General features: G+C 41.8%; 2 protein-coding genes across 6 annotated transcripts in view; one reads left to right on the forward strand and one right to left on the reverse strand.

Moving 5' to 3' along the window:
- cacnb1 (calcium channel, voltage-dependent, beta 1 subunit) overlaps positions 1–23,859 on the reverse strand; it is a 55,146-nt gene extending 31,287 nt beyond the window's left edge. For 2 of the 4 annotated variants that reach the window (XM_056582773.1, XM_056582763.1), the window contains exons 1-2: positions 23,588–23,852; positions 14,015–14,101 (exon numbers count right to left, since the gene is read on the reverse strand). In XM_056582773.1, the coding sequence (XP_056438748.1) occupies positions 14,015–14,101; positions 23,588–23,683 (183 nt within the window). In that variant the 5' untranslated portion in view covers positions 23,684–23,852. Of the gene's footprint in view, positions 1–14,014; positions 14,102–23,587 lie in introns of all 4 variants that reach the window. The other 2 variants (XM_056582750.1, XM_056582756.1) reach the window with 2 other exon arrangements.
- Positions 23,860–25,041: 1,182 nt separating this feature from the next.
- rpl19 (ribosomal protein L19) lies at positions 25,042–26,599 on the forward strand. Of its 2 annotated transcripts, none has more exons than XM_056607079.1 (5): positions 25,042–25,093; positions 25,484–25,590; positions 25,775–25,897; positions 26,068–26,188; positions 26,468–26,598. In XM_056607079.1, exons 1-5 carry the CDS (start codon positions 25,089–25,091, stop codon positions 26,580–26,582), a joined length of 471 nt encoding a protein of 156 aa, XP_056463054.1. In that variant the 5' UTR covers positions 25,042–25,088; the 3' UTR covers positions 26,583–26,598. The 2 variants fall into 2 exon arrangements, with proteins under 2 accessions (XP_056463054.1, XP_056463061.1); XM_056607086.1 differs by lacking the exon at positions 25,042–25,093 and adding an exon at positions 25,150–25,252 and having other exon boundaries at positions 26,468–26,599.
- The last annotated feature ends 84 nt before the right edge of the window (positions 26,600–26,683 follow it).

Below are 26,683 nucleotides of genomic sequence, written 5' to 3' on the forward strand. Positions count from 1 at the left end.
GGCTGATTTTTGGTTTGTTTATCGAAGTATTTTGTTTGGCTTCGCCATTTCACTTTTTCAGGCGTGGAAAATAAATCACAGTTTCTCACCTAATTTATGCTGCTGGCTGAATTTTTGTGGCGTACTCGAGATCTTCATTGCGTCCTAACCGCTACATCCCGAAGTTGAAGTGAGTCGGGAGGCTCATTTTCAACATTTGGTAAACAATGTTTACCAAATGGAAAAATTTGCCTACCTAGAGGTAAGGGCGCATTATCGTCTGCCCGACAGAACAAGTGACACAAATACATAAGGGTATTCGGAACAATATCCCTAACAGAGACACAATGTTAACAAGCATCTGTTCTTGAGGTGGTTCATGAAGCATCTAATCCAGTAAGAATTGCAGTCTATATTGTAAGTGGGCGGAATGGTAAATAAAGTCATTGTTTGATGTCCCCCTGAGGTCAAAGATCACCAAATTGTTTGGCTGTCCCCAGAATGATGTCACGAGTCTATGAAGTTTGGCTATGATATGTTAAAGAGTTGCTGAGAACAGAATTACTTCCTGTTAGGCGGCTTTGCCGTCAAGTTTGATTGGCTGTCCCGGCCAAAAGGTTGGGAATTAGAAGAAGCTGTTTGGCAGGTTTATTCAGCTTGCTCTGAAGATCAAATATGGCAAGTTTCCTGATGATTGGACATAATCGAGCAAGTTTGGCTATGATAGGTTAAAGAGTTGCTGAGAACAGGCTTACTCCCTGTTTGGCGGCTTTGCCGTCAAGTTTGATTGGCTGTCAAGGCCAAACGGTTTTGAATTAGAAAAAGCTGTTGGGCTTAGATCATATAGAGCAAGGTTCATGATGATTGGACATAATTTGTGGCCTGTGGATATGTAATGTTGATGTAGACAACTTTAAACATGGCGGCCAATTTCTGATGTTGCCATGGGAAATATTTTATTAGCTATATGGGGCGGTCTGACTGTATCACCAGACATCAAAAGTAAGTTTGAAATATACTCATGTAAAGAGAGAGGAGTTAAAACACATCTTCATTAATTATAGCGCCCCCTAGAGGTCAATGGTCAACGAATTCATTAGTTGTGATGTCATGGGTAGATGTACCAAGTTTGGTTATGATATGTCAAAGGGCTGCTGAGATATTGGCTTACATCCTGTTTGGTGACTTCGCGGTAGAATTTGATTGGCTGTAGTGGCCAAACGGCTTTGGATTTGAAAGATCTTTCGATGTTTTCTATCAAGCATGGCCTGCATATCATCTGTGCCAAGTTTCGAGATGATCTGAAAAGATTTGTGACAGGAGTAGCATTTTGAATGTTTTTGACATAAACCAAGATGGCGGAAAATTCATCATGACTCCATAAACTAATTTTGGTGGACAGACTACAGGAAGACCGTCTCAGTAATTTCCCTTACATTGAAAGCTATTGTCAAATGGTTATCACAATAAAAAATACATTGAAGTTGCTTTCTAAGGGCTGCTAACAACGCATCCGCCTACGGATCAGGGCTTCCATACGTATTCTGCCATAGTTTGTTGCGTTGATCGTGCACGTCGTCGCAAGCTAACACGACTCGTCCGCAAGCAGAATTGACCAGAGTAGCCACAGCAACACGATAGATCTACGTCCGACACACAGCCTTCAGCACTTTCAACAAGTTTCACATCAAAATATAAAAGATAGACTGAGAAATGATGACACTCGCTGTGGTCAAACAACATTTGACCTAGAGTTCAAATGTCAACAAATTATTTGGACATCAGGATAAGAGTCATAAGACTATGAGACAAGTTTGGTTCGGATACATGAAAGCTTTGCAGAGATATGATGATACCTTGATTGTGAAAATTGGATGAATGGGTCAAACGTTATAAACATGAATGCATTTCCAACTTTGACCTGTTGGTGGCGCTAGAGCTCTTGAGCTAGCGACGCCAAAATTGCTGTGAGGGATCATGGGACTGTCCTGAATCAACAACTTTTTACCAAGGCGTTCCATGGGCGGCCATAGACTCCCATGGCAGGATAATAATAATAATAGGAAAACGTAGAATAACAATGGTAGAGAGAGAGAGAGAGAGAGAGAGAGAGACCTATGAGTGTCTCTGTAATGCACACTGGACTGCTTGATTGCGTTATGCAAAAACAATTGCCTTGCATTGCCTTACTCACAAATCCTGCATGCACACACACACATTTCCTCGGCACACACTTTCTCACACACAAAACTCAGTTAAAAGCACAATAGTCAATTGAATCAATAATGTGGCAAATCGTAAAAAGAAGAAATTATATTGCACACATGAGCTACTTTATCTCACTCACTAACATAGCTGTATCCTTTTATAGGAACATATATTGCATTTCCGAAAATGTAATGGCAAAACCTTAGCCTAAGATAGGAGGAGAGAAGGGAAGGTTTCCAGATATGATAAAGTGAGAGAGAGGAACGACAGAGAGAGGGAGAAAGAGAGATGGAGAGAAATATGATAACAGGAGAGGACTCGTATTTGATCAGGTTGATTAACATCTGTGTCATCCCATGAGAGAGTGAGAGAGAGAGAGAGAGAGAGAGAGAGAGAGAGAGAGAGAGAGAGAGAGAGAGAGAATAGTTGATTAGTTGATAGGGTGGTCAATGTGTTGTCATCCTGGAATGTGTTGACCCACATATACAGACATGCAAGATTAAACACGCACACGCACACACACAAACATAAACACATCAAATCACACATGTACATGTACACAAACATGCACAATTACAGTCCTAAAGAAATGCTATTTTGAGAGAGATATTCAATATTGCTGCTACACTCCCCTTCAACACAGAATCGCACGCAGAAGGGAATCTGAACTCCACCTTTTCCTATTCTACTTTTTTACTCTTCTCCCCCTCTCCTTTTCTCGGCCTGAAGATTTTCATTTGATTCTAATTTGGTTACTTGCTTCACTTCACACTCAGCCTTTTTTTCAAAATAGTTACTCACCATCTGATCTCAGGCATGCTGTTCTTTTGGCCAGTTACACGCAGAACCTCTAGCAGTGTCATACTAACCGCTTGCCTGGTGAGATACTATATGACAGGCTGAGAAATAAAATGGACTTTAACCTGAAGTGAACAGGTGGCTATTAAACATAACTCTTGCAGCTGTTTTGTATTAAGCTACTCAAGCAGTTCAGTGAAACAAATGGCCAAAAATGATTATGACTTGGTTGATATTAAAAAGGTATTATAGCAATAATAATAGATGATTAATAGTATCAATTGTATCTGTAATATTAAAAGTGTTTTTTGTACTTTAATTATGAGTAGACGTAGTACTAGTAGAAGTAGTATTACTACTAGTACTACTATTAGTATTTTGTACGTATTAGTGTTATTAATATTATTAATCAATGTATTATTTCTACTTCAAGTGTTGGTATTAGTATTATCACTGTGGTAGTTGTATTTGTACAATCAGTATTATTAGTACTTCACTTCCATGAAATTGAGTAGTAAATTTCATTTGTGGTATTGAAGCCACTCGTGACGATTGTAATTGCAGTGTTTCCCCCAGCCCTCTGTTGTTAAGGCGAGCACCTTAACAACAATAGGGCCCCGCCTTGACTACCAATGTATATAAAAAAAATATATATATGTTTTATTTTTTCATGTATATATTTTTTAATTATTATGCATTAACAAAGTACAAAAATCTCGTAGGGAAAGAAGACATTCTTCCATCAGGCGTAAAAAATAAAGATCAATAATGCATCGGTAAAACTGTTCACAACAATGGTCGTACCATAAAGCTTTTTAAATTGAATTGAAACGGAGACCCCGCTCCTTGACCACCTTGACTAAGACATTTACTGGGGGAAACACTGAATTGTGTAAGAATAGAACAACTATCCAACTCAATTTACCGTAATATAATCCTGCATTGGTTTTGTTTACATAGAGCAAACAGAGAACATATGTGAGGAACACACACGCTGACACACGCTTTTTTCCCCAGGGCCTTTTCCCACCACCCCCAACCCAAAAGGGAAATTCAAGACTCCTCAACGTACAGTTGTAGGGCATGATCACGAAACACTTGGATTATGATTATGATTGTATCAAATGTTCCAGTCGAGAGAGAGAGAGAGAGAGAGAGAGAGAGAGAGAGAGAGAGAGAGGTTATACATTATGGGGTTGATTAACATAGATGTCATCCCGGAAAGGGCCACATCTAAGATTATGCAGGCACTCACACACACACACACACACACACACACACACACACACACACACACACACACACACACACACACACACACACACACACACACACACACACACAACATAGATGTCTCCAATAACATTATTGACAGTTTATGACACAACAAGAGAGAGAGAGAGAGAGAGAGAGAGAGAGAGAGAGAGAGAGAGAGAGAGAGAGAGATCGTCATGGCAACCCGCTGGGCAGCTAGAGTTTTACAGGGTAAAAAGGCCCTGAAGTGTTGCTCAATAACAATTGAATTCCCAAACCGGCCAGACAGGCTGGAGACGTTTCTCAGCCAAAGACAAGCCCCTAGCTCACCCATTAAGGTAGGTGATATTATCTGGAACAGCTTGCACTGTCCTTAGTTCCGTAGTGAACGATGGTTGAACGATGTGTACGTATAAGAACCATGGAGTGTTAAGGTAAAGAATAAATCATTCAGACAAACTTAGACCATCGATCGTTAGATAGACGGATGGTTTGTGAGTGCAGAAAACGAAATCTGAAAACCTTGAGTCCAACTTTGCCTTGGACTCCAAGGGTCTTGGTGTAGGAACAAGACCAGGCCTTTGTGAGGCCATGAGGCCCCAGGAAGGGCCCACCGGTCTGGGACACCAGTCCAGGGCAGGCAGCTCACATAGCAGCACAGGCTACCAGTGGGACATGGGAGGCTAAATACAAATGGAAGGGCGCTACGGCAGCTGTAGCACAGCCCAAAATGGAGGGGCTAAATTAGGCAAAGGAGTTGCAGTAACGCAACTGACCAATACAAACACACACACACACACACACACACACACACACACACACACACACACACACACACACACACACACACACACACACACACACTTAGTTAGTCCTTTTTCTCTCTGTGGCGGTTGTTAGTAACTCATAGTTACCGAGACATACACACACACAAACACACACACACAAACGCACACACACACGCATTAACAAACTCACTATTAACGTTGAGTGTCCTGTTTGGTGAACCAAACGGACGAGTTAAATACATTTAGTCAGATCCTTCTTACCATAAGGGGCCTGCGAATCCTTTCGGTGGTCTCCATACCTCCTGTGCCACTCTCACCGCACTGCGGCTCACCACGGGCCAAGGTCCCCACAGACACAACTGTGTGTGTGTGGGCGTGTGTGTGTATGTATGTATGTATGTGTGGACCTCAGTGGGTGTCTGTGTATGTGTAAGTATTTTCACAAGAGTCTATGCGCATGTATGTGTGTGAGAGAGGGAGAAAGAGAGAGAGCCAAGAGTACTGTATGTTTGAAAATAGAAGAGCACTAACTGCCCATGCCCCAACCCTCCTCAAACACACACACACACGCACACACGCACACACACACACACACACACACACACACACACACACAAAAGCTCAGAGAAAATGAACCTTGTGTAAGGGGACGGCATAGAAGCCAAGGGTGCAGTGGCGGTTGGGGATGGGTTGAGCTGGGGTGGGGAGGGGTGAGGTGGGTGTGAGGGGGTATGGGTTGGGAGGAGGTCAGGTTGCAGGACTTGTGCTACATTCGCAAAGTGGGGAATTATATTTAGCCTGGCAGGAGAGAAAAACAGGGACATGAACACAGCCATAGGCCCAGTATGCAGCCATCAGCCATTTGATGCCGCCCCCCCAAACACTGACTTGGGTGTCTGACCCCCCCCCCCCCCACCCAACCTCTCTCTCTCTCTCTCTCTCTCTCTCTCTCTCTCTCTCTCTCTCTCTCTCTCTCTCTCTCTCTCTCTCTCTCTCTCTCTCTCTCTCTCTCTCTCTCTCTCTCTCTCTCTCTCTCTCTCTCTCTCTCTCTCTCTCTCCCTCCCCCCCCACACACACAGAACAATGTAGGGGGAACTCTGGACTGGGTTGGTCACATGACTCCTAGAATGGAATAGGTATGGGAAACTCTTACTGCGAAGCGTCTCTCTGCATATCAATATAAACTTAACCACCCTGTGATGCAAATCCCTAAATTCAACCCTATCCTCAGTCAGTCTATCATTACAACATTTGTGTTAGTCACAGTGCAGTCCGACACATCCAGATTCCTGGGAGGACGCATGTGAATAAAATCACTACGGAGAATCCAGATGGAGGTTCTCTAAAACAGAAAAAAATAAGAAAGGAAAAGAAAATCTAACCAGAAAACAATTCTGAATTTTTCCACCAGAGGGCGCCCATCTCATATGGTGGGGGAGGTGAAGCATAGATCAGCTTACAGCAACCATCAGCCTCTCTTTTAACAGAGGACAGACCGAGTCGTTTGCATAGGTCGTCCAACACAACCCATATAAACTTTTAAGTCCCCAATACAATTCTCAAAGAAACAACCATATTTCAAGGTTCTGCCTTGCCAAAACGAAGCAGATGACATTAGTTTTATTCTCAGTGGAAATTAGACATTTTAAGATAATTTCAAAATTGAAATGTTTTGACAAGATTTCTAGCGATAAATTTGAATTGTATTTTCGTCCCTCAAATGTATAATAATTCTTGTCCTTGAGGCCAACGATAAGTGTCAACGATAAGGCCTCTTTTTATATAAGGGGTCTTTGCTCACTCCCAAGTGTCCTTGACGCCTAGGTCAACTACTTATGACATAATTTCCTGTAGTGCTGGACATATTGTACATTATCTACAATTGATGCATTAACACTTCAAAAGACTTTAAAGCGGGATCCCTCTGTCACGATAACGTCATGAAACTTCCCGTTTAGCCTCCCAAGAACACGTCGCCCTCGTCCCTTACAAAGGAGAAGGATGACGTGGGTCATCCCTGGGTCACGATGTTTTGATTGAAAGAACATCATCAGTTACATAAAATAACACAACGTAGCAGCTCAGATGACTCACGCTGCTCAACGCAAACAATTCATGCGAGCTGTGTGGCTTCAGGGAGAGAAGTGTTGATATTGATCACCATGGCGATGGTGAAAGATGTTGCATTAACTAACAAACTGAAAATCATACACATTCAATGACTGAAAAAAATCTAAATTTATCACTACAAATGTTAATCCTGAAAATTTTCCTTTTTCCACTGAGGTTATAAAAATTGTCCTCCATTTTGTTTTGGCAGGCAGAACCTTGACACACGTGACATCTGGCTGTGTCTTCTATCAGTCGATCAGGGGCTGAAGCTTTCATGTGGGTCGCGTTGGACGACCTACACAAACAACCTATGCTGTCATTTAGGTTGGTACATTTACACTGGTCCCGACAGGCTGCAGTGTAACGAACAGGCGGCTGGTTACTGACCAGCGAGAGGGCCAGTGGAACCAGCAGCCATGGTCGGGCTGGATGGATGGATGACAGACACACTAATTACACCCTGTCCGAATGGAAACTGGAAACCCCCTCACAATCACCACTTTCTGAACATGAAAACATGCTTTGTCTCTTCATAACTGGCACAAAATCATGAGCAGCAATGGGATGGCATTTGCCGACTGGCCTAGAGTCGATCACAGGATATTTTCTTAGGTTGCATGAAACCACATGCTCCCGAAAAACTGCTGAAATGTTGCCTTTCTAAGCTATACCTGCACACATTGAGCCTAATTGCAACAAACCTGATGATCTTTGCCCACACACTCACACGCAAAAACAGACACAAACACGCACGCGTGCGTCCACACACACACACACACACACACACAAACACAGGCAAACCCATCCCTTTCTCTTCATCTGAGTCTCTTCAACCCACCCAGGGTGCAGTGCCTGCACTTCGAGGGAGATTTAGTGGCCCGGTTGCTATGGAAACCGGGCCCGGTGTACCAGCCGCGCTGTTGGTTGATTGTGGATTTCTATGTGTTTGAGTATGTGCTTGCGTAGGTGTGTGTGAGACTAAAGCCTATGCAGCGCTCTGCTTTTAGCTGCACAAGTGTATTAGCAAGCATCAGCACTATGGAAAATGTGATGTACGATGTATACTGTCGTATTGTGACCCTTAAATGTATCCATTTGACATATTATCAAATGTTTTGTTTTGTGTTCCACAATAGGCGTATATTTGTGTGTGCGTGTGTGTGTGTTTGTTTGCGTGTTTAAACGCGCGTCTGTGTGTGTTATGTGTGTGGGAGCATGTACATTCATACAGTATGAGCATTATGTAAGTCCCCAAAGGGGTTGAAATCACCTTTTCTTCCACTGCGTTAGCAGGACAAAAGGCCATAATATTCCTTCATACACGAGAAAGTACCTGTCCTTAATAACGTCAGTGTTTCTCCCGACAACAAGTTCGGATGAGCCTTAGCCATGGAGCTGCACATAGACACACATTGAAAAGTCTTCACTAACTTCAAGGATTTGTGGAGGAAATGTATATTCGGCCTCATCTTAGAAACCAGCCAAATGAGATGATCTCAACCTCACGAGTGCAAACTCTGTTTCCTTCTGCGGATCAGTCTAGCCCCGATCCCTGTTGAAAGCCTTTCCCGATAATTTTAAAATGCTAAGACCAGTGCACACAAAACTTTGAGAGTGAATAACGTTAATAGATTAACATAAATCGACACTAAAAGCTTTACTCCATTTCAATATGTTTTTGTCAACCCAATCCTGCAGAGCAAAGAGACAACAAACTTCTCTCTGACCATGTTTGTTGTTTAGTTTTTTTAAGGTTTTCAATAAGTGATCTCATTGGAAATGTCTATGGTTAGAAACCATGACCTAGTTAGTCCACATGGTAGCACGGTTTCAGTTGTATTCTTCATTTGTTTGGCTCCTATTGTAGGGGAAAGGTTCCTTACAATGTCAAAGTCAGCTTTAATGTCAACTACTTCACATGTAGACATACAGAGCAATCGAGAAGACAATTCTCACTATCCCACGGTGAAAAGATAAAGTGCACATACACAACAGATAAGACAACACTAAAAGTAAATAACAGATAAGGCAACACTAAGGCCCCGTCCACATGAAGCCGATTTCATGGCGAAACCGCAAAGGTCTTGTACGGTTCAGCCTTCCGAACCACCCTCGGAGGTGGTTTCAAATCTACCCGGTTTCGTTTTGGATTCGTGTGGACGCCTGAAACCGTAAACTATGACGTCATCGCCACACCCCTCGACCCTCTAGCCAATGACTGTTAAGCCTGCGGAGTCTCAGAACTCACAACAACAAAGATGATGGCGGAATATAGGTAATCGTTCTGCAGCAGATCATGTTCCTTGTTGGGTTGCTAAGCCATTATTTATTGAGACTGTTGACTGACTGTTTGTTTGTGTTGTTAGTGGTTCGGGGGAGCAGCCTTTATGCGCATGCTCGCCTCTTCTTCTTATTTAATTTTCTTCTGGATTTCTGTAGCAGAAGCAGCGTCCCTTATGGGCCTGGCATGTGTACTACACTCCGTCTTTACGGAGATACTCCGAAACCGGATAGATCGAAACCGGAACGGTTTCGCCCGTTCCGGCTTCGTGTGGACGGGGCCTAAAAGTAAGCATTGAAGTGCACAAGAGATAAGGACATTACTAATATTAAAAAGATAGACAATAAGATAATAAAATCTAAGAGAAGCAGCATAAGTTTCTTAAGTCAGTAATGGCAGCAATTTCAGTCTGTTTTGGGGACTTTGTTTTATGTTACACGGAAATCAAATATCTAAATAGTTGAACGACCAAACTAATGGGGTGCAAACTAAAGCCCAGGTAAGTGTGAAATATACTGTAAATATAAATCCCCTTTCAACCACAGCACATCTGAACTCTAGCTGTACTTTAAGTTGTATCTGTCATTAGAAGGATGAAATCTGCATTGCATATAGTGAAAAATTACATAAGGTTCTGAAAAAGGTGTCACTGAGCTGAAATGTTTCCACACTGAATTGTTCCATTACTGAACAAGTCTTTGGAAAATTATCCTCTTTAAATGGAGGTTATCTCTGCATTCGGGCTTGCTGCCATCAGAGAGAAGCTGAGTTGATGTACAGTATGTGGCTTGACTGCAAAGATGCATTAACAATCGAATAACTCCCAGCCATACAAAATGTCCACCTCTAGGAAACTGTTTTTGATCCAAAGATCAGAAAAGCCTTCCTGAGCACGTCAGACATGAGGACCTCACCGCCTGAACTGCCTGATCCTACGCAGCTGACCGTATATATGAGGCTATCTCATCTGGAAGCTCATCTCCTTCAGTTCTCTGTTCTTATGTGTGCTACACAGTTAGATCCCAAAGCAATTAGTATGAGTGTTTGAATAAACTTAATTGAACTCAAATAAGCTTTGGTTCTATTATCTGACCTTCTAGTCAGGTCATTACCAGTGAAAAAAACGATCATGCCCGGTTTTCCATTTTACTGAGCCACACCTATGTGAGTCTTCATAATAAGGGATAAAAACCATTGACAATCAACATGACAATCCCAACAAAAACTGATTTGGATCCAGTAATCGTACTTTGTGATAGCAGAACTTCTGGGGAGAGACATATAAGATAATAACTGATTGGGTATACGTTACGTATAGATATTATAGTAGAGACAAAATATAATATAATAAATATTAAAAAAAAGAAATGTACATATATTTATTTGTAGAAAAAATATAAAAAAATATACATTAGCCTACATAAGCAATGACGGCAATGCATACAATTTGTCAATATCAATATTACTAGTTGTTTTTGTTTTTTCTAATCGTTTTCCCTTGAATGTTAGTTTCTCTTTCCAAATGGTTTAATAGGTTAAAGTAACTGGATACAGTTTTTCTGGCGATGTTTTCACCACGCATTTGAGTTAAAATGTAGTCAACCTTGGCCGCTAGGCAATGGGCAGAACAGCTCATCAACGAAAGACGTAACAAAATGTCTGCGTCTGTTGCAAAGCGGTTCTGACCAACTGGTTTTCCACTATGTCTCAGTGCAAATAAGAGTGGGGATTTATAATACTCTACATAAGTTTGAGTTTGTATATTTTTGTATACCCTTTTGCTTGAGCCTATCCAAATCAGTATCTCCTGCTAAACCAGGCCAAGATTAAACCCCTTGACCAGTGTTTTCTAGTCCAGTGGTTCATAAACTTTTCCTCTGGCGACCCCCAAAAATTCCCTGGTGACGTCTGGTGATGCGTCATACAGTCCCTTTTTATTTTTTTGTTTAATTTTATTTTAACACCTGTCCTGTTCATCGCATGTTCACACAATTGTACAAACTGAAAGGAAAATAATCAAATAAGAAACAATTCTATCAAAAGAAAACGACAAGTTGCCTAGTTTATTTTTAACAAGAACTTAAACATGACGGACCATTGCATCTGCAGATAGATCTAGGCTAGATAGAACAAGACCATGACCGATAAAACTCTAATTCAAGCCAAGAACATGCATCAGATCTAAATGAACTAAGAGAATTTTCGTTTGTATTTTTTTTTTTTTTACACTAATGTGAAGGATGGGCCTGCTTTTTCGAAGTTCATTCATGGGTTGATTCCACACACAGCGACACAGATTTTCCTCCACGCTGCTCAGCCGACATCTGTACTTGTTTTTCGAGTACGCCAGGAACGAGAATGTCTTTTCGCACATATATGTTGGCCCAAAGGGTGTAAGAATGTCAATAGCGCCCGTCTGCGGAGTACTCCTGCGCAATTGAAAGCCAAAATTCATCCCTCGAAATATGGCAGACTATTTTTGTTCCGTATTATTATCAGGCCCCCAGGAGCAGTGCATACTTCCGCAATCTACCAGTGCTGATCAGCAGCCAAGCCTGGTATTGCAGCTGTTTAAGCGGGCTGTGGACGGGTCCCAGGATTCAAGGGGCCCAAAAGTAGATATCTCTGTTCACTCCAATACAAGTGGGGAACAGGAACAATAAGTCTGGATATCAATCAAAGGCTCATAATTATCTTTATGCCATGTACTAATAAAATGTAAGCTTTCTCTTTTCAAAACGCCACCTCAAGCGTTTTATTGGCTGTTTTATTTATTTATTTTTTGCAGGAGAAGGAGGGGTGGGCAGCTGAAAGGAGTCTTAGTGAAACAAATGTTGTTTCGGCCCGGCATCCGAGAGGGCTCAGTGCACGGTGCCGTTAACAAAAGCCTGTATGTGAGGAATAAAGGACAGGTTTAGGCCTAGACTAGAGCCCTAGGGCCCTATTTTAACAGTCTGAAACGCAAGTGTGATGACTCTTGCGCCCGAGGCAAATCTAAAAAGGCTTGCCCTGAAGTAGCCTAATTACCCGTAGGTGTGGTTTGGGCGTAACGTGCAATAAACCAATGAGAGTGCCACCTCCCATCCCCTTTAAGAGCCATGAGCGCATTTGAATCTGACGAGTTGATATTTTGACAGCGTGTTTGCAGTCTCAGATGAAACAGATGCATGACCACATGAATTTCAAACTTCAAATGGCTCAGTTTATGGCCAAATAATATGGCCTAATTCACACATGGAATAGCGTTTTCTTCCACAACTTCAGAAATACTGAGTCCTGAAATAGATTTCGTAACTGTGCTGCTATTTAATGAAATATGCAATACATTAACAAACATTGTTTCTTACCAGTATTATATGCATTATTGTTATCGACTCCCCGTTAATATACATTGCCATGGACTGTATGACGCATTACGTGTTTAGTTTGCGTGTGTTTAAACAGATGGATGCACACATGCACGCCTGCAATCATTAATTATTTTACACATACACACACGCGCGCCCACATTCATTCATTCTTTTGAACAATCACTCACGGTTAAACAAATATATATAGATATATATTAAAAATCAAAATCACCTCGCATTTTTAACAACCCCTGGAAAACTTTTTGCGACCCCCACTTTGAGAACCACTGTTCTAGACCAGTGAGTTCCAGACAAGTCTGTTTCAGGCCAGTGCATACCTGCCAACATTTGACTAGCAAAATCCGGGAGATTTCGGCGGCGGGGGGCAGGGCCGGTGGTGGGGAGCATGCATGACAGAGGTGGTTAGAGGTGGTGCTGCCCCGGCAGCACGGACATGTTTCAGGGACTTTAAATGTTGACGGACGTCATTTTTACCGCCGTGCCCTATATTAAAATCAACCCGACACGCTTTACAAAAAGCGTGACTATTGTCCAGGTGACTATTTGATATTGAATCATACTCTTTGGTCCATTCTGACTTAAAAGTACACATATATTTAATCTTCTTCGATGGTACACCCGCTTCTGCCATTTTTATACGACCATTTACGGAGTTTGCTCCGCCATGTTTTTTTTTTAGCTCTGCGCTCTTGAGAAGTGACCATAGAGGTGATCTGATTGGCTACAGCCTGTGCTGTCGTATTTGCTGCAAATGCATTTGATTGGCTGACGCTTGCGTTGCCTCTCATGCTTGCGTTTGATACATGATCTGGCAACTTTAGAACATTCAACACACATTTTGATTTGATTATAAATAAAATAAGTTTGGACATCGTGAAATACGGGAGTTAACCGGGAGAAATGACAAAACGGGAGGGCGGCGGGAGATGGATCAGAAAACGGGAGAAACCCGGGAAAAACGGGAGAGTTGGCAGCTCTGGACCAGTGTGTTCCAGACCAGTGTGTTTCAGACCAGTGTGTCCCAGACCAGTGTGTTCCAGACCAGTGTGATCCAGACCAGTGTGTTTCAGACCAGTATGATTCAGACCAGTGTGTCCCAGACCAGTGTGATTCAGACCAGTGTGTCTCAGATCAGTGTGTTCCAGACCAGTGGGTTTCAGACCAGTGGGATTCAGACCAGTGTGTTCCAGTGGTGTTTTCACATGCTCCATGTGAATCCTTACCTGTCGAACAAAGCTGTTGGAGGTAGTGTCTGAGGATGTGCTTCCATCTGAGCGCTTAAAACGACTCTTCCTCTTGGCGTATTTGCCCTGAAAGCAGAGAAAACACACAAACACAAATTTCTCAAAACACAATTTTTTCACTTTACTCTTCACTTCAAAATATCAAAGTCTGGGAAGAAAACAATGCGACAGGACACTGCTCCAGAGGAAAGCTGGATGTAAACGGGGTGTATGGGGGGGGGTTATTCCCATGTGTCTCAGTAGAGCAGTTCATTAGTTGTCATTATTCATGTTCTGGCATAGGCCTGAACAGGCTTTAATCAAATTGGCAGACCATGACCAATCAGTAATGGACAGAGGGTGAATATTGCATTATAAGCCCAGCCTATCTGCGACCCCATGACGACCACGATGCAGACTAATCACATTGGTTGGCAATCAGAAGGCTGGGTGGGTAGCGCCTCCTGTGTGTCTCCTGTGTGTCACCAAGGGGACTTGGTGACTTCTGGAGCACATCTGTTTCCCTAGTAGAACAAAGTGCTACAAATGCTAAATGTGCTATTAGGGCTAGAATTGCTAATCTACTTCATGCCAGTCATTTCCATGCACCACCATGCAGTGATGCACTGATACACTTTTATGGTCAATGATTCCGATAATAGAACAATAATGCTTAATCCTAGAGGCCGATAGCCTGGAGAGATTTCAATAGGCGTGAGCACTTGCCTTGACAGACAAACTTCCTCAGCCAATCAGTGTAACAAAACATGTGACACCATCAAGGTGCGCTGTTCATTGGATACACAGGATAAAGACGAAAGCATATTTTCCACTGAGAACCTCTGCCAGTGTATAATCTTTGGTTTAATAGTTGTTATTGAGACTCTTTCTGCAATAACTGCACAGTTGGCTGTTTTTACTTGACTAATGTTAACGTTATCACTCATTGCTTGATGGCTTCCATTATTGTTTTTCCAGAGGCGGCCTGTATTTTAAGTCATCAACTAAGACACAGACCCTGAATGGTTAAGATTACATTGTAATTTCTGGAAATCGACGTGGGAGGTTAGAGGTCGAGACTGATCCTTGTAGCAAACAGAATGTGAGGTCACGTGATCAGGATGGTCTACAGGCTAAGAGGCAGAGCCAACTAATCTACATCATCAAGTACTCGATGAATGTCTTGCAAACCACACTTATGCAGAAATCTCATCACGAAAAAAGCCTTAAAGATCATTAGTGTGGATGAGGACTCTGCCCTAAAGGATTATGCCATCCCACGCCGAGCTTTGAGAGAACCATTGCTGTTTGGTTCAAAAGAAACAACTGTCGAGCAGACATGAAAGCACAGCTACATCCAGATCATGTTCCAGGTGCAAGTGCAGGGAGGCTACCACCATGCCATGCCTTGGCACTACCCAGGGCCTACACCTAAACCCTGGACAAGAGCCTACTCTCGGCTGCTGTTACCACATGGTACGGCTTTCACCCTGCTGTCGCCGCATGAGTCACATGAAGTAGAGTTCATGCCTTTGGGAAGAAACTGAACAAGCATATCCTAAGCATGGGGCTGCAATCCAGAAGCTTAAACAACTTGTAACATACACCATTCTGTCTCTATATATATTACTGAGTAGCAGATAAGTGATTGTCTCTCTGAATTGGGTTCATGGAGTTTGTGTCTGCAAAGGCACACAAGAAAATAGATAATGAAATTAAAAAACGCCTACAGCAATGTACTTGTCCTGAACACAGTTTGGTGGTACTTGCTGTTACTTTCGCCCCCCTGCACACTACTCATACTGACCAACATCAAATGATAAAACAAATGAACAGCAAAAACGTAAGGCCTACAAAAGCAACTGCATATCTTTTAACTATTCTCTGATCAGTGGGGGAAATCTGTTGAAATCTGTAAAATCCTGTCTTTCTCCCTTTCTCCTCTTTGAAAGGCATCTCGTATCATGCTTTTCATTATTGATCACATGTTTGCATCACCTGCTAAGTAAGCCTTAACCCGTCTAACCCACCACATCTATAATTAAAATGGTAATAATGCTTACTCACATTAATAATTAATCATTGCTATGAATAGATTTTATTAATAGATGTGTGCATAGCGGAAGGGAGGTGCACAAATTCAGGTGTTTCGTCACCTTTCTTTTTAAGGCTAAATTATGATGTAAGAGGTTTATTGCCAGGTATACAAGGGTTAGCTGGCAAAATTAAGCTCATTGTGATTTTAATTGTAAGGATTCATTTTGCTGCCCACTTACGAGTGCATGACGCTGAACATCTTAAGCTCAAATATATAATATGTCCCATAATCATGTTTTGCTCTCATGTTAGGTCTGTGATGAGAGAGAGTTCCCAACAGGGAAGGGGCAGGGAAATGGCAGAGGAAGTAAGGAGGGCTGGCTTCCTGTCGGTAAACAAGCCCCATGGCTAAGTAGATAATTAAAGTAAGGTTGTGTTTAGCAGAGGTCTCTACATGAGAGAGAGAGAGAGAGAGAGAGAGAGAGAGAGAGAGAGAGAGAGAGAGAGAGAGAGAGAGAGAGAGAGAGAGAGAGAGAGAGAGAGAGAGAGATGTTGCAATTGTTTATATTATTTTACTATACTATACTATGCTGGCCTTGTGAAACCATCAGCAAGAGAGCACAAGCCTCACTATGATAATTGTTTTAATGTAAAGCCATGGCCATAGTGGGTCAATTGCTGCCCAGCCAATGCCAGACTGATATCCATTGTGATACCCTAATATGAACATCAGGATGTCGACCTGTAACCGAGGCTACCTTTTGACTGCCTAGCAATAGACATATTGCAGATAGTTAACAACTCTCTCCAGTCAGGCAACTTCCCAAAAGCCCTGAAAACTGCAGTTATTAAACCCCTTTTAAAAAAGCGGAGCCTAGATACCTCTATTATTAACAACTACAGACCAATATCAAATCTGCCCTTCATAAGTAAAATCATTGAGAAAGTTGTCCTCCAGCAACTTAATCACTTCCTGGCATCAACTGGTTGTTATGACACCTTCCAATCAGGATTTCGACCCCTGCACAGCACTGAGACCGCCCTCATTAAAGTTGTAAACGACATCCGTCTTAACACAGACTCTGGCAAAACCTCAATACTAATGCTACTAGACCTCAGTGCTGCATTCGACACTGTAGACCTTACTTACTTACTTTTGGACAAGTTAGAAAACTGGGTGGGGCTTTCAGGCACAGTCTTAAATTGGTTCAGATCCTCCCTACAAAATAGGAACTACTTTGTTTCCATCGGCGACTTTGTATCAGAATCAACCAAAGTGATGTGTGGAGTCCCACAAGGTTCGATCTTAGGACCCTCTTTATTCAACATCTACATGCTCCCACTAGGGCAAATCATGCATAATAACAATATTGACCATCATTGCTATGCTGATGACACGCAAATCTATGTATCGCTATCACCAAATGACTATCGGCCCATAGATCTGAGCCCTGTTTCAGGTAGCTGGTTTTGAGGCAGCCCCGAGTTTGTTCGCTCTGAGTTAGTGGAAACTCTGGGTTTTCCGTTTCAGGTAGCAGGTTCAGCGCAACCGAGAGTTAGTTGCTGCGGCAACATACGCCGTGGGTCTAACCTGGTTAGACCTACTCTGAGTTTGTTGTCTATAAGGCTGAAGGCAGCTCTCCGACAGAAGGAAGTGTTAGAAATGGCATGTCCTTTTCTACGAGAGCCTGTGGACGTAGAGGCTGCGATCCTCAGAAGGATTCTCCGTGAGGAACGATTATTAAGACCCCGGTTGGATATACTTTATTTTCCTGGTAATTTTCTTCACGAGCGCTATCGTTTTTCAGCGCAATCGATCATTTATTTCGACCACCTTCTCAGCCCCCATGTTAACTGTCAAACGCACCGGGGGCATGCTTTAAGTTTTTTTTTTTTTTTTTTTATCGCAATTAACGCATGTGCAGAATGATCCGCCCCGTGCATTCCACCCGCTCTGTACTACAGTCACTTCAACGTTGTGGCTTTCCCATGATCAGAGTAGCTGACTAACCACGGACCTATAACTGCTGCAAGTCAAGAAACTCATTTTAAGAATGCAAGGCAGAAAAGACCCTGGTACTGCTTTTAACCAGATGCTGTTCTTCTCTACATGCACATGCTCAGCATAATCATCTGCATTGTTCACTGAAGTAAAACCCTTTGAGTCAACTGTTCAACAAAATAACTTGTCCCACCACAGCCCGTGTTCTAATAAAGACAATCTACTTATTATGAGGATTTTTTGATTTCCTGAAAGCACAAAAAAAAAAAAGTTTTTTAGAGCAGGGAACAGTATCCCAGTTTGCACCTCACCCACTTATAACTTATGTTCCAACATTTGGATCTCCAAAGCATCCTTTTGTATCTTTTGAATTGTTACAATTGCATGGAGGTTGGTGAGGGCATCTGGTTCAAGTAGGGCGATGACGCCATCAGTAACTGGAAGAAGATGATTAGACAGTGCAATTATTACTTGAGCCAGAATATTGCCCCATCTAATTTGCAACGCGCTGGGTTGCGTGTACATATTTAATTATTTTGAATAACCAACCTCTTATACTGTAAAGGCACTTCTATCCTGGGGGGTGGGGGGATCAGAGGAGCTCCCCCCAGGGATGCCCTCAGCCACAGGACGCATACTCTGTTGGCTGAGGGCCATCTCCTCAGCCTCTGTGAGGGCTGCAGGTGGTGGACCCCCTCCAGTCTGCCGGGCCTCTGCATTTTTTCGATTTGCTAACATGGAGGAAAATGTTTCCCTTATATTCAGTAAACGCTATTTTGAAGACACAAATATATTTATAATGCATTTTGCCTAGGTGTAGCCTTCTAATATATCTAAATCCTATTAAATATTGGCAGTGTTGGGGTGGCTGGGAAATGTACTACTTACATTTACTGCTTAAATATAGTATACAAATATATAATACATGTTGAACATAGCTGTTAAATTAGGTAGAGCAGGCAAAACAGCACAATTGACTTTGATTTCAATTAAACATTAGTTTACCTGTTTAAACTATATTTTGGTACTTCATTTGCTGCCAAGTGCTCGTGGGGCAACTCGGGGTTGCGTAAATTGACACACACACAATTTACATATTGAATAAGTGGAAGATATTAAACTTTCCTCTTATTTTATTTTATTTTACCAATTTATTTGACTCACGCATTGACTTGTTCAGCTATTTCCTGCCGAGCTCTCTCGCGCTCTCGCTGCCGTGGCGGTATTGCTTTTTTTTGTTAAAATGGGGAACTGCTCGGCATACACGTTCATTAGAATTTCCAATTCCGTGGGGGAAAAGTAAGTGGATCTACGCTTTTGGTCCATGTTTGATCATGTTATCAGAGATCCATTGATGATGGCTCTTCATAGTCAACAGGCACGCCCTCAACCCAGAGTGAACATACTCAGAGTTGATTAACCCAACGCTGATCACCTGTTCTGAAACCGAAAACCCAGAGTTGCTTTTCAACCCTGAACTCTGAGTCAACCAACTCAGAGCGCAGGATTAAACTCAGAGTATGTTAAACCAGCTACCTGAAACAGGCCTCTGCTGTGCAAGTGCATTGAGCAAGTGAAAGACTGGATGTGCCGAAATTGCCTTCAGCTAAATGAGGATAAAACAGAGATAATTGTATTTGGTGCTAAAACGGAAAGGCTTAAAGTAACCCAACACCTTCACTCTCTGTCCCTGAAAACCTCAATCAAAGCCAGAAATCTAGGGGTTATCATGGATTCTGATTTACATTTCGAAAGTCACATCAAATCAGTTACAAAATCTGCATATTATCACCTCAAAAAGGTAGCAAGACTTAGAGGGCTCATGTCCACCGAAGACTTACAAAACTTGTACATGCCTTTATCACTAGTAAGCTTGATTACTGCAATGGTCTCCTTACAGGTCTCCCAAAACAAACTCTAAGGAAGCTTCAGCTTGTTCAGAATGCTGCTGCTAGAGTTTTAACAAAGACCAAAAAATTTGAACATATTACACCAATTCTTAAATCGTTACATTGGCTTCCTGTAGGTCAGAGAATTGATTTTAAAATCATGTTGCTAACCTATAAATCCCTACATGGTTTAGGCCCAAAATATTTAACTGATGTGCTTCCACTACATAAGCCTTCTAGAACACTAAGATCTTCTGAGACCAATCTGTTAATTATCCCCAGAGTAAACACGAAACATGGGAAAGCAGGATTTAGTTACGATGCAACAAATAGCTGGAATAAACTCCCTGAGGATTTAAAAATTGCCCCAACTCTGAGCACCTTTAAAACAAGATTGAAGACTTTTATGTTTGCTTTAGCTTTCTGCTAAATCTTAAATACTTTACCTTTATTTTACTAAAATGCCTTTTTAACTTTCCCTTTATTTTCTATTTTTACCAGGAAAATACATGATCTGATACCAGAGAGAAAGGTTGTATAAGGGTTAGAGTCCTGAGTTTGTTTGTATAAGGGTTAGAGTCCTGAGTTTGTATTTGTATAAGGGTTAGAGTCCTGAGTTTGTATTTGTGTAAGGGTTAGAGTCCTGAGTTTGTAAGGGTTAGAGTCCTGAGTTTGTATAAGGGTTAGAGTCCTGAGATTTGTTGAATAAGGCCTTTGGTCTGGGCTAGAGTCCTAGAAGCTGGGTTAGAGTCCTAGAATATTGTATAAGGGTTAGAGTCCTGAGTTAGGGTTAGAGTTAGAGTCCTGAGTTAGTATTTGTATAAGGGTTAGAGTCCTGAGTTTGTTTGCATAAGGGTTAGAGTCCTGAGTTTGTTTGTATAAGGGTTAGAGTCCTGAGTTTGTGTATAAGGGTTAGAGTCCTGAGTTTTGTTGAATAAGGCCTTTGGTCTGGGCTCGAGTCCTAGAAGCTGGGTTAGAATATATATTATCCTAGAATATTGTCCTTTAGGTCGGGTTGTAGTCCCGACTTGGGTTCCAGAGAGACTGTTGATCTGATCTTAAATACATTGCACTTTCAATTTTACTTACTAAAAAGCCTTTTTAACTTTCAATTTAATTTTCTATTTTTACCAGAAAGATACATGATCTGATAACAGAGAGAAAGGATAAGGGTTACTAGAATCCGGGTTGGAGTCCCAGAGAAAGTACCAAGTTCCTTTTAGGTCGGGTTGGAGTCCCGACGCGGATACCAGAGAGACTGTTGATCTGATCTTAAATACATTGCACTTTCTATTTTACTAATTTCTTTGCATATGTTTTCTTTTACTTATCTATTATTTTATTTTATTGTATAACAATGTTTATATGTGAAGCACTTTGAGTCTGCCTTGTGTATGAAAAGTGCTATATAAATAAAGTTGCCTTGCCTTGCCTTGCCTTGCCTACCTATAACCAATAAGGATGATAAAGGACAATAGTATTAGTTCAATGGAAATCAGCTATGGCTTGGTTTGGGGGGAGGGGGGGTACTGATGCATCAGTACCCCTTCCACCAGGCACTACATTACCATGTGACTAGTCTGTAACACGGTACAAAAGCATACCATAATTACGTTTTAATTGACATTAGTTATTGCAGTGATAAGCATTGAAAAACAACTAACTGTATATTCATATTCGACTGATAATCTAGTAATCATACAATAATTGTGTTTATGTACCGTAACCCTTTTAAATAATCAATAATACTGAATACCTCAGTTAACATGAACACCATTTGTTGCAATGTACACCATGACCACCGAATAAGGGTTGATGTCTCTTTCTTCGTAGATTACTGGGAAATCAATCAATTACAGCCTGTGAATGTTCGGGCGGGCTTAAGACCTCATCCGGACAAGAAGGTGCTTATTGACAAGGTTGTTACACGCTGTGTCCCAGCCTTTCCGTAAGGCAACCCTTTCTAACCCCTAGCCCCTACCCTGCCCCATAATGATCAGTATGTGTATTCACTGCAAGTTGCTCTGGATAAAAGCACCTGTGATTGTAACAGGCCCAAGTCCTTAAGCCTATGCAGATGTATTGTTGCGTTGCCTCGGACAGCTGACCTCCGATGATGAAGGGGCCAGGTTATTGAATGGCCTGTTTTTACATTTTCCCTGCCTTTCTCCGCACAGCGGAGACAGATATAAATACATATGCGAGCATGACTCTCTCCGCAGGTCTGCCTTAACTTTATGTCTAATTGATCCGAGTGTTGCTGCATGACACACATGGAAGGAAGGAGGAAGGGGTGGGGGGGGGGCATCTGTCTCTCACCTCAGTCTCACATGAGCGCAAAAATATCTGACTGCTAAAAACGGAGAGGAGCTAGTGGGAGGGTGGTGATAAAAAGGAGGGGGTGCGTGCGTAGTAAAGAGGAGACCTGCAGTGAGGAGAAAGAGAAGTGACGAGTAGGAGTGGGCAAAAAAAAGGAGAGGAGAGAGAGAGAGAGCGAGAGAGAGCGAGAGAGAGCGAGAGAGAGCGTAGAGTGGTAGGATGCACTTGGCATGGCTTTGGGTGCTTGGGTTTTGTGTTTTGTGTGCTCAATTCTGTGGGCAGAACGCACAATGCTGGAGTGCTTTGGAGTTAAGTGTCGTGTGTTTCTGCGTTGGTCGTTCTCTGAGTTCTTCTCCCATTTATATCCCCATGGCTTATGTGTGTTAAAATACATATCCTAGTTTGGCGAATGCTTTCGTCCAAAGCATCTAACAGTACAACGAATGCATGGATTCTTAGCATGGATGGACTCAGAGGGGGATTGAACCCCTAACCCAGGCAGTGTCAATGCCAGGCTCTACCAGTTCAACTTCAGCAGGAGCCACTTTGCTTTGCTTTGGAGGACCTTCGTTTCATTAGTGGTGTTATGCCATTCAACTTAAACTGTTCTGATATGTATGAGTTATACTTTGTGACACACTTCGCCATTGTAAAGAAATAACTACTGTGAAGCTTCTCAGAAGAATCCATTTATTTGAAATAAAAGAACTAAAATGAGAAGAAATGGGAGATCAATGTTGATAATGTGATTGTAGTAAAATGTGATAATGTGACTAATGATTGTTGCCTATTACAATTGTAACTGGCTAAATTGTTGAGGTTTCAGTTACACTGAGGCGTGGTTTCCTATTGGAGCAGGAAGACTTAATATCCTATTCATCAGGCTTAGGCTATGCAAACATAGTGGGAATACCAAATAGGTTTATTAAACAAGAGATCAAATAAAGAATTGAATGATGGAGTCAAACCATTCTACGATGGATGGGAGAATACATTCTAGCGTCCATGTCAATACGCCACTATGAGTGGCATTTCAAACGGTTGACATTTTCCATCACATATGTTCTTTACGTATTTCTTGTTTATAGAAGGCTGCAAAGCATTACCTAAATTATATCCCATTCCGAATTGTATCAGTGGGGGAAAGAAAAACGGGAAAACGATCACTTGTTGCGAAACAACCTGTTAATCTCGGAAAGTCTCCGCTGTACTGTAGCTGTAATCGTATCGTGATTTCTTCGGTTCGTGGATGGGTGTTGTTCTTATTTCCTATCTAGGTTTGTTCCCCATCGATGTCGACCCAGTATTTTCGCCAATTCTCCTTACCTGTGCGTGTGGATGAGGTTCGAACATGTCCATTTGGATCTCCTGGGTTGAGGTCGAAGGCGTCCTGGACATAGGCCTACTACTATTCTGTACCATTGATTTTATATATAAAAAAATATATACTATTTTCTATTATTCCTAAATTTATAACTATGTCAACCAAGTCATTATCGGCGAAGGAGAACGGAAGCTCTTCCAATAAATATTTTTTCTCGAAGAGACAACAATAACCGCAACAGCTGCTTTGCCTTATTCCAGCCTATCGTGGAGGAGCGCGTGCGGCAGGCTTCCCAGTGAGTAGGCGATCCTCTAATCCTCTGCGCGCTACAGACTCCAGCTGCCCGGGTCCACGCCCCGTTCAGCACAGCCCAACCTCACTTATCGATTGATGAGAGAAAACAGATGAAAGCCTTTTGACACTGATGGAGATCGCATGTATTTTCAACCCAATAGGGCCGATTAACCTGCAAGTCTGGTTTACGTTTGTTAAACCATTCCGTTTAATAGTTCAGCAAGCTTGTATTTTGTTTAATATTTATTTTCTTGTAAGAGATGTCGGATGCATGCATTTCACTAAATCTTGGAACAAAGTATAATGTCATCGGTTGCATATTCACCAATCATTGTTAATGTCTAAGTGGAAATTATATTGTGTCGATTACTAGCCACTGATATAAGTAAGTAAGTAGCATACAATGTTCACAATATATAAGCCTATGTCTCCTTATTGAGTCTGGACGACTTAGTTTTTCCAATGCTGAGATTGTGAACGTATTCAAATTCAAATACAAATTTAAAACCCCTATGGAAATGAATGCATAGAAAGAAATTCACGAAATGAATGTAGGACCTGCCTACCTACTGTAGGTAATATGACCTATAGTCAGTTATATAAAGAACAGTAATGCAAAGGATTCTTATTTTCTTTCTGGGACTTATATTAATATAAATAGTATATTATTTAATATCATATTCATCAATCAACACTCAATTAATAATTTCTAGATATCAAGCTAACAGCAGGTTATTATATTTTGTTGTTGGTCGGAAAGTGTGGCTATTTGGGCACAAAACATCCCCCTATGCCAACATACCATACAGGTGGCTCATGTGGCAGAAAATATAGTGCAGTCTGAGCTATGAGGCGATCAGTTCTCAATACCGCCCCCGTGTGGTAAAAACCCAGTACATCTCACAGTATAACGTCCGACCCACAATGCATTTCATTCAGTTTGGACCATTCCATTGATTTCAAATGGGGATGTAGCGGGCTCGATATTTTAGAGTAACATGCATAGATTTTCTTTCTATAGCATGCTTTCGTATCAAGTATATTTCTTAAAATCAAATATATATATCTTAAACAGAATTATACTATCAATTTGATCCTTGAAACGTTTGGCTAGTATGAAGAGGATTCGTTGTCGCCGATGGATTCTCCGTATAATGGTAGGTTCCGTGCGGTCTCTCTAGCCTTCCTTTTCCTATTGAAGTAGCAGCCATGAGGTAGGGGTCTCTTCGCTCTGATATTGAAATATCTACTTTAAATGCTGAAGAAATCATCTTATTCGGATGAAAACAACCATTAGACATGATTCATTGTTAATATGTTGAAATTAGTACCTGCTTGCACGCCTTGGTATCGTAATCGACCGTATTTAGCGGGTACATTGAAACACGATTTATCTGACTGAGGCCATGTTGTTAACTAAGCTAGCATTATGCTTAAGCATTCAGAAAAACGCATTAAAAATAAAAGACTGGCTCTTCTAGTTCTGTGCACAACGAGTGTCGTAGATTATATTTAAATCGTTATTTATTTTTGTAGTTGTGTTTTAGTCCTGCAGTTTGGGTTGTATTTGATCCACAGGCCTAACGCCGTACTTTGTCGTTCAGCATGCTCAGGCTCCAGAAGAGGCTTGCCTCTAGCGTTCTGCGCTGTGGCAAGAAGAAGGTATGGTTGGACCCCAACGAGACCAATGAGATTGCCAACGCCAACTCCCGTGAGCTAAAACATTTTTCTTGATTTCTTCTAACCGTTCCGATTCCGATCGTGGTTCATGATCGCCCGTTTTTGCTGGGGATACCCCGTGTTTCGTGACGCTAGTCACCCGCCATTGACTTAAAATAAATAAACACTTTTAGCCTCATTAGACCCACTAACTGAATTCAACTTTCAATGTCCAGGTCAGCAGATCAGGAAGCTGGTTAAGGATGGTCTCATCATCCGCAAGCCTGTCACTGTGCATTCTCGTGCCCGATGCCGCAAGAATACCCTTGCTCGCCGCAAGGGAAGACACATGGGCTATGGTATGTAATTTCATGTCCCAATTTGTCATTATCTCTCTAGGTGTGATAAGATTTACTTGATTCATATCAGCAGAGAAATGTAGGTGTGATTTAAGTGATGAACCGAAGAGGGATGACGCTTCACTTACTTGTTTGCCAAGTGGCCTACCTAATGCACTCTTCCTCTCTAGGTAAGAGAAAGGGTACTGCCAATGCCCGTATGCCAGAGAAGTTGTGCTGGATGCGCCGCATGAGGATCTTGCGTCGGCTTCTCCGTCGCTACAGGGAATCCAAGAAGATCGACCGGCACATGTAGGACTGTTGTGTTATTACAAGACCACCATTTGTCTTTCCAAAAATATTGTTCGCGCTTGTGGCATTCAACTGCATTGCTAGCAATTAGTATTCAATACATTGGTGAAGATTTTTAAATATAAACTGAAATTAGATTTGGTCTAGTTATTTTATTATGGCTTTGATACATTATTGTCACGATGCTTATTGTAATTGTTTGCTATTGTATTTTTTTGTGACTTACATTTTCTGTAGTTTAACATTTTCTAAACCCTTCTTCCCCTCATGGTGTCCCAGGTACCACAGCCTGTACCTTAAGGCCAAGGGTAATGTGTTCAAGAACAAGCGTATCCTAATGGAACACATCCACAAGCTGAAGGCAGACAAGGCCCGCAAGAAGCTCCTGTCGTAAGTCTTGACCTTTACTTGATCTATCTTAGGGAAATCATTTTCTGCTTTAAGGGAATTAAAGTCTGAAATTCACCCAATGCTGGTCAAGCCCAGAGACCATAG

This window comes from Gadus chalcogrammus, chromosome 2 (genome assembly GCF_026213295.1).
Source record: "Gadus chalcogrammus isolate NIFS_2021 chromosome 2, NIFS_Gcha_1.0, whole genome shotgun sequence".
NCBI classification, from domain to species: domain Eukaryota; kingdom Metazoa; phylum Chordata; class Actinopteri; order Gadiformes; family Gadidae; genus Gadus; species Gadus chalcogrammus.

Excerpts from the sequence above, each read along its gene's own strand:
- rpl19 (XM_056607079.1), top strand. Across the intron at positions 25,591-25,774 it reads GATTGCCAACGCCAACTCCC|GTCAGCAGATCAGGAAGCTG; the intron begins GTGAGCTAAAAC and ends TTCAATGTCCAG. Across the intron at positions 26,189-26,467 it reads AAGAAGATCGACCGGCACAT|GTACCACAGCCTGTACCTTA; the intron begins GTAGGACTGTTG and ends ATGGTGTCCCAG.